Genomic DNA, 9,106 nt, shown 5'->3' on the forward strand with positions numbered 1-9,106 from the left:
ATCATTTATTGCATATTTTCATATGGAACACGTACATTTTTTAAAAATACTTTGGCAAAGGGTCAAATCTACAAAACTCTTGTCTGTTACAGATTCTAGTTTTGGAAACACAATACTGTATGGAGATCAAATGTTTAATAGATGAGAAAATTAGCAGAATGTCGGCCCAAACTCCATCTTCTCCCATTGCTGGCCACTGGGCTTCCTCTCATCACCATATTTAGTATTGAGTGACCAGATGCTAACCAGACACCAACCAGATGCTTCATATTCATACAACTGGTGAAATATCTGTCTGATTGTTCTGTGCTACTGGTGTGTACTAGCTATAACAAAGAGGAAGTGGAGGGCTAATTTGGCTGAAAATCTTCTCACTCCAGCAAGTGGGTTGTTTCGCCAACCAAGCAAGGAGTTTTTGTATGGCGGTCAATGAGTTTTGAATTTGGTCAACAAAATGTATGGCCTATTTTCTAGTGAGGTGTATTTGATCTAATATATGTTTCATAATGTTCAAGTTAAGTGTACTGCTATAGGTCACGTGACAGCCAGCAACCTTCGGAAAGTATTCAGACCCCTTGACATGTCCACGTTTGTTATCCCATAATGGACAAGTGAAATGGTTGTTTAAAAAAACAAATACCTTATTTACATATGTATTCAGACCTTTGCTATGAGACTCAATTGAGCTCAGGTGCATCCTGTTTCCATTGATCATCCTTGAGACACCTGTGGTGAATTCAAGTTGATTGGATTTGATTTGGAAAGGCACCACACCTGTCTATTTTAAGGTATCACAGTACACATCAGAGCAAAAACCAAGCCATGAGACAGATTGTGTCAAGGCACAGATCTGGGGAAGGGTACCAACAATTGCATCATTGAAGGCACACCAAGAACACAGTGGCCTCCATCATTCTTAAATGGAAGAAGTTTGGAACCACCAAGACTCTTCCTGGAGCTGGCCGCCCGGCCAGACTGAGCAATCGGGGGAGGAGGGCCTGGTCAGGGAGGTGACCAAGAACCTGATTGATTTGATTAGATTTGATTAGGATCTCTTTTAGTCCCCATTTGGACTAATCTTCCAAGAGTCCTTAAACATACAATTTATAATACAAACACACTTTCACATATAACACACTATTACAAACATACATAATACACTAGCATAATGACCCAATAAATACTCAGTCTAAATAAATATTGATTCTTCGTCTACTATAGTCCCACAACATTTCTATATACTATATTTAAATTGTTTTTAAATAATGTTTAAACTTCTATATTGAAAGGTTTCTAGTTGCTCAGTTAATTTATTCAATTTCTTTATTGCTCTAAATCGAAATGTTCTTTTGCCAATTTTTTTTTTTGTCTGGATAACGCATAGATGGTGGACAATCTATTCCTAGTATTTACTGTCTGTCTCTTACCAACTGAATACCATTGTGAATAGAACTTGGCCGTTTTAAATGATGTATATTATAAAATAAGCATGTTTTTTCAATTATCTTGTTGATTGATGACCAACCAAGAACACTGCGCATGACTGCAACAGAAGAACCATATCTCCGCCTTAAAACAATCCTTGCTGCTTTGTTCTGTGCATTCTGCAGCCTCCTAACTTCACTAGATGATGCATTTCCCCAGACCACTGAACAATAGTTCACTTGACTCTCAACCAATGCCTGTGTTATTTGCTGAAGGATTTTCCCTGGTAAATATTTAGCTATCCTTCTGATTATGCATGCTGTTTTTAATATTTTTTTTTTACATAGATTAGGTATTTGAGACGACCATGATAAGCAGTTGTCTAGCTGCACTCCCACTAGTTTGATTTCTGCCACTTCTTCAATTTGTACACCTCCCATACTTAATTGTATCCCATGCTGTTTTGGCCTTTTCCTAGTTGAACAGACCAACATAACTTTGGTTTTCTTGGTGTTTAAAGCAAGTTTGTTTTGGCAAACCCATTTCCTGATAATCTCCTTGCAAAGCTTGCTGTACCTGTTGGCTACTCTGACAGAGCTACAGAGTTCCTCTGTGGAGATGGTTGTCCTTCTGGAAGGTTCTCCCATCTCTGCAGCACTTCACCAATCAGGTCTTCATGCTGGAGTGGGCAGATGAAAGCCACTCCTCAGTAAGGCACATGACAGCCCAATTGGAGTTTGCCAAAAGGCATCTAAATAAAGGACTCTCGGACCATGGAAAACAAGATTCTCTGGTCTGATGAAACCAAGATTGAAGTCTTTGGCCTGAATGCCAAGCGTCATGTCTGGAGGAAACCTGGCACCATTATGTGCTTCGGCCTGTGCAACGCTCCAGCTACTTTTGAGCGTTTGATGGACAGGGTGCTGGATTGCATCCCCAACAGCAGTGTCTGGTATATCTGTCTGGTATATACTTAATTTATTTGGCATGGGCTACGGCCAAACAGTAGCCTGTGTAAAGTTGGGTTAATAAACCATCAATTCGTAAACTCAACCCTCTGTCTGGACAATTGTTCCTTTATGATCTGGTCAGGTCATTACAATATAGAGAGGCTCCTGTAGGAACACCCCCGATTTGCGGGCTGCAGTTGCAACCTAATTTCTAACAAACTGTCCTATCAGTTGTTCTCTCGACGGCTAGTCAATCAATTTACCTCAATGTTTTCAATTTAGAGTATATTTGCAATCCTTTCCATTGCTGTAGGGTAGATAATGGCGGGCAGTCAAGCTTCTCTTGCAGGTCCTCAACTGCACGGCAGCGCTTAAAAGGGCAATGGCTAGCCTGTAGCGAGCTTGCTAACAAAAAGCATTGCATGTGTCATTAGTGACTGAACAGCGGGCAAGTGAAGGTAGAACTGTATTGTGCGGTTCTTCCTCGTGGCAGCTGGTTTAAAGAAACAACCGCGGTGCCTCGACATAAAACATCATGCAACCGAATACCTTTTATTGATGGCTCCACTCGACAGCCTTATCAATGTTTCACTTTGTTAGTGTGCAAATCATGACCTTTGACGTTCAACGTTAACTTTTTAAAACCTTTTTGTTGCGCAACGACTGTCCCTGACTATTTAATGTGAACTCTGCTCTTTAAACAATTAAATGTAACATTTTGTAACTAGGAACTGAGCAGTTGCAAGTATTCATACAGAAGTCAGGGAAACCGTCAGTGGAATAACAACCACTCCTATCATTGCGGTCCATATTTTGTGTATTGACCTTTTTCATCCTGAAGTTTAGATTAAAAGCTTTTTGTTTTTATCCATGAAAAATATTGATGCAGCAAGTTACTGTTGCCAACATGTGACTATTCTCACATGTTTCCCACAACTTTTATATAAATGCATCAAATGTTTTTCATAATATGGGTGCATTATCCATTATCCATTGTTTAATGCATCTGAAACAACGCATGCATGTGTTTTTGTTAAAAAAAAAATGGATTACAATTTAACAAATTATTTTATCCTTATAGGTACGAGAACTTGTCCTGGACAACTGCAGATCAAATGAAGGGAAAATCAAAGGACTCTCAGAAGAATTTGTCAATCTGGAATTCCTCAGTTTGATAAACGTTGGCCTAATCTCAGTCTCCAAACTTCCCAAACTTGGGAAACTGAAAAAGGTGGGGTGGGGGGGTTCTCTCCTTTTTCAACACAAGCTTACAGTAACATTTGTTAACTCCTTTTGAAAAATACCTTAAATTCTGCCGGGGGTGTAGAAAGAGCCATTTGTTTGTCCCTAATGGCACCCTATTCCCTATATAGTGCACTTTTGAGGGCCCTGGTCTAAAGTAGTGCTCTATGTAAGGAATAGGGTTCCATTTGGGACGTAGTCATTATTTTCTGAAAGGCTGTTACTTGCTTTGGTGTTTTTGGACAGAAGTGACTGATATCTTCACATTATGTTGCAGTTGGAACTCAGTGACAACAGAATCTCTGATGGCCTTGACGTGTTAGCTGAGAAACTCCCCAACCTCACACATCTAAATCTAAGCGGGAACCAACTGAAAGACATCAGGACATTGGAACCTTTGGTAGGTACACCAAACTCCCGGTAGAGCACAATACAGTGCGACACCATCTCATTGGCTCAGGCTATGCCTCAAATTTCATTTCCCCATATAGTTTTGACCAATTTGGTCCCACAGAAAAAGCTGGATGGCCTGAAGTCTCTAGACTTGTTCAACTGTGAGGTGACCAACCTGAACGACTACAGGGAGAGTGTGTTCAAGCTGCTCCCTCAGCTCACCTACCTGGACGGGTACGACGTGGAGGACCGAGAGGCATCCGACTCGGACGGAGAGGTGGACGATGACGACGATGAGGGTGGGAAGCCATTTAGTTTGTGTTTGAGGGAATACAAGGAAATGTAAGTGCAGATGTGCGTTGACTGGAAGGTCTTCTGTAGCTCAGTTGGTAGAGCATGGCACTTGCAACGGCAGGATACTGGGTTCGATTCCCGGGACCACCCGTTCGTAAAATGTATGCTCGCATCACTATAAAACATCTGCTAAATGGAATATTTCTCTATTGCAATCCATATGTTTTGTCATGGAAGGCAATTCTGTTGTGTATTTGTAGGGTTTGTCGGCATTTCTCTGTGATGACTGACAATGGGAGGTGGTTTATTTGTTTTTTAGGAGAGGATGAGGACATAGAGGAGGAAGACTTTGACGAGGAGGATGATGACTATGAAGAGGAGAGAGTAGTAGTAGTAGGAGAGGATGATGAGATCAGCGGAGATAAGGAGGTAAAGCCATTTTTGGTTTGTTTGTGACCCAATAGTTTAAAAAGATAAACATGGTTTGAGAGCTCTGTGGCTGCTGACCTGCTCTGTCACTTCTCTCCAGGAGGAAGATCTCGGCATTGATGATGAAGTTGACGAAGATGGTATGTCATTCATACTTTGACACAAGCTCACTTTTGTATACTTCACTAAGTACAGTACCATTATAGTATAGGGATGCATGATATATCGGTGAACATATCTGGTTAACGCCAATGTGCAAAACCGATGTCAAAGCTGACATGCATACCTATAAAGTAGGTACATGAGCTAATGACGCCATGTAAAAATGTTGCGCAACACAGCATTCCTAACCTAGCCCACAATGTCTGCTGTGTGGATCGAGTAGTCAACAAGTCGAGCAGTTATTTGAAAGAGTAAGAATTTCAACAAGACAACTCAAAGGCGAAATCCATTAAAGCCAAGATAATGGAATTCATTGCCCTTGACAATCAACTGTTCTCTGTCGTGGGTAATGTTGGCTTTCGCCGACTGGTCGAGCACTGGTACACACTACCAATTGCACTATTTTCAGAATAGCTCCTACCGGAGTTACACAGTAGTAGCGTTACGACATACATACTATGGAACGCCGTTTGGGTCTTTGCGTGTCAAAAATGATACAGTAGAACTGTCAAAGCTCTACAAAAAAGTCTGCAAACACCGGCCATGAACGATGTTTACAATACCGCGTTTAATAAAGCGTCATTTGTTTGACCTCATCTTCTGGGGTAGCTAGCTTTAGGTAGCACCAATACAACCAGCTTGAAAAGCAATAACAGTAGAAACTGCAGTCATTTTTATTATTCTTAGCAAGGATTTAGGAATCGTAAGTGTTAGCTAGGTAGCCACTTGTTGTTCACCTATTGAAATTGAACTGAAGTTCATGAAAATAAATAGCTAGCCAGCTACTTAACCCTGTTGCCCAATGCTAACATTATAAGCAGCCAGTTAACTTCATCTGGCTAGTGATGCTCGACCGGACCGGGTTATGTGTCGTGAAGCTAGCCACAATAAGGATTAGTGTCATTGACAGTGATGCAAATGATTACAAATAGTAGAATTATGCCAAACTTTTATTTTGAAGGCTAACCGCAAAGTCCATTATTGTGGCTAATCCTTATTGTGGCTAGCTTCACATAGATGGGTCCGACCACCATTAATCAAATAAGAACTGTCTTATAAATTAGGGTTATTTTAGATGACACCTAGCTATGCTACTGAAACATGTGGTTTTGCTATGTTTTTGGGGAAGAACATTGTTTGCATCCATGAGCTAGCAAGCATTTTTTTTTTATGATCAGCACTGTGCGAGACAACATTACCAGCATCATAGCATACAACGATGAATCATTGTGACATATGAAATAGGAACTACGTAAATTAATGAACATGTTAAATTATTGTGACGTACAATCATATTCAGGTCCTGATTGGTCAACAAGCTTATTTGACACGTCAAATGGTGTGACCAAACAGGACCTGAATATGACTGCATGTCACAATAATTTAACGCGTTCATACATTTTTTACACTATCACTTGTATTTCATGTCACAACAATTCATCGATATGTATCTTTTGCCGTGCAAAGACCCAAACGGCGTTCCATATCAATCCTGGTTGAGAATGAAACGACTAAACAAATGAACGACACAGCAAGTAAGTGAAATAAATGCGTTTTTATGATGTTTTACTGGTAATGGAGACATGCGTAAGTGCCATCAAAATAACCTTTTGGTCAGTTTGTGTGTAACCTTTTATTTAACTAGGCAAATCAGTTAAGAACAACAATGACGGCCTACCACGGCCAAACCTGGACGACGCTGGGCCAATTGTGCACCGCCCTATGTGACCCCCAATCACGGCCGGATGTGATACAGCCTGGATTTGAACCAGAGACTGTAGTGACGCCTCTTGCACTGAGTTGTGGTGCCTTAGACCGCTGCGTCCATGTTTGTGTGTTTTAACTATTTAACTGTACGAGAATGCTTAAAAGGCTGCTAAAATTTTTTATATTGGTTATCGGTATCAGGTTTTTTGGCAAGGAAAATGTTGCATATCGGTATCGGCCAAAAATGTAATGTCAGTGCATCACTAGTATAGTATAATGAACCTTTCCCATTTCTACCAGAAATCAAGGCTGTCCAAGGAGAGAAGAGAAAGCAAGAGCCTGACAAAGATGATTATGAGCAGAAAACGACAGCCTATCAAGTTACCAACCCCTTCCCTCTCCACCCTGACACCCACCCTACCTACGCCACGACTCTCTCCCAGCTTTGAGCCCGTCTAGGGTAGAGGTCGACCGATTAATCGGTATGGCCGATTTTTCAAGTTTTCTCAAAAATGGGTATTTTTGGGCGCCGATTTTATAGATTTTTTTTTTTTCAAATATCTTTTTTTATAAATTTTTATTTTATAAATTTTATACCTTTTTTTTTATTTAACTAGGCAAGTCAGTTAAGAACACATTCTTATTTTCAATGACGACCTAGGAACGGTGGGTTAACTGCCTTGTTCAGGGGCAGAACGACAGATTTTTACCTTGTCAGGTCAGGGGATCCAATCTTGCAACCTTACAGTTAACTAGTCCAACGCAATAACGACCTGCCTCTCTCTAGTTGCACTCCACAAAGAGACTGCCTGTTACGCTAATGCAGTAAGCCAAGGTAAGTTGCTAGCTAGCATTAAACTTATCTTGTAAAAACAATCAATCATAATCACTAGTTAACTACACATGGTTGATGATATTACTAGATATTATCTAGTGTGTCCTGCGTTGCATATAATCTGACTGAGCATACAAGTATCTAAGTATCTGACTGAGCGGTGGTAGGCAGAAGCAGGCGTGTAAACATTCATTCAAACAGCACTTTCTGGCATTTTGCCAGCAGCTCTTTGTTTTGGGGCAAGCATTGCGCTGTTTATGACTTCAAGCCTATCAACTCCCGAGATGAGGCTGGTGTAACCGAAGTGAAATGGCTAGCTAGTTAGTGCGCACTAATAGCATTTCAAACATCACTTGCTCTGAGCCTTCTAGTAGTTGTTCCCCTTGCTCTGCATGGGTAACGCTGCTTCGATGGTGGCTGTTGTCGTTGTGTTGCTGGTTCGAGCCCAGGGAGGAACGAGGAGAGGGTCGGAAGCTTTACTGTTACACAGGCAATACTAAAGTGCCTATAAGAACATCCAATAGTCAAAGGTTAATGAAATACAAATGGTATAGAGGGAAATAGTCCTATAATTCCTATAATAACTACAACCTAAAACTTCTTACCTGGGAATATTGAAGATTCATGTTAAAAGGAACCACTAGCTTTCATATGTTCTCATGTTCTGAACAAGGAACTGAAACTTTAGCCTTCTTACATGGCACATATTGCACTTTTACTTTCTTCTCCAACACTTTGATTTTGCATTATTTAAACCAAATTGAACATGTTTCATTATTTACTTGAGGCTAAATAGATTTGATTGATGTATTATATTAAGTTAAAATAAGTGTTCATTCAGTATTGTTGTAATTGTCATTATTACAAATAAATAGAAAATCGTCCGATTTTTTTATCGATATCGGTTTTTTCGGTCCTCCAATAATCTGTATCTGCGTTGAAAAATCCTAATCGGTCGACCTCTAGTCTAGGGCAAGGCTGTACCAGACGGTTGGTCAGAGTGGAGCTGCCTCCGCCCCATGGAATCCAGAGACATTCCCAAGGTTCTCAAGCAGCGCACTACTCCGCATTCCACAATTTCACTGTCAACTCCCCCTTTATGTATACCTGTGTGAGGACTTCAGGATTGGTATTTCATTTTGGGTCTGCGCTTTTAATATTTTTGTTGGATGAATTATGAATACATTGTTAGGTTTATTTCTTACCCCTTTGTCTGCATTCTTTATTTTTTCCCCCCCCCCAAAATAAAATTGCTATAGCAACTGTGCGACAAGCGAGCTGTGATTTTGTGTGGCCGCCTGTTGCACAAATCAAGGTTATAGCAAAAAAAAATTGTTTACTCTCTGTATGACTAAGCTTTGTAAATAAAATGTTTGCGTTTTGCGCTAGTGACAAGTCTAGAACTCATATTTATATCACACAATATGCAGCAAATACCTCAATGGATACTTCAGTCACTCCACGAGATGACATGTTGCAGCTTATTTTATTTTGAATGGGAGAGAAGGTGAAAAGACTGCAATGGGAACAGGAGTTTCACTGCAACTCAAATGTTATTTGTCACATGCTTTGTAAAATGTACAATGAATAACGATAGCATGGCTATATACAAGAGGTACCAGTACCAAGTCTGTGCAGGGGTACGAGGTAGATGTGTACATATAACTAG

The 9,106-nt window shown here is 40.4% G+C and overlaps 1 protein-coding gene across 1 annotated transcript; it reads left to right on the forward strand.

The window, feature by feature from the left end:
- Positions 1 to 3,456: 3,456 nt before the first annotated feature.
- Positions 3,457 to 8,829, forward strand: LOC116367857 (acidic leucine-rich nuclear phosphoprotein 32 family member B-like; the record flags this gene model as incomplete). The annotated part of the gene is made up of 6 exons (XM_031819036.1): positions 3,457 to 3,606; positions 3,895 to 4,017; positions 4,132 to 4,309; positions 4,624 to 4,733; positions 4,834 to 4,873; positions 6,903 to 8,829. Coding segments are annotated over 6 exons (750 nt in total), but the record flags the coding sequence as incomplete, so codon positions are not given.
- Positions 8,830 to 9,106: the final 277 nt, after the last annotated feature.

The sequence above is a fragment of the Oncorhynchus kisutch genome, unplaced genomic scaffold, assembly GCF_002021735.2.
Source record: "Oncorhynchus kisutch isolate 150728-3 unplaced genomic scaffold, Okis_V2 scaffold1793, whole genome shotgun sequence".
NCBI classification, from domain to species: domain Eukaryota; kingdom Metazoa; phylum Chordata; class Actinopteri; order Salmoniformes; family Salmonidae; genus Oncorhynchus; species Oncorhynchus kisutch.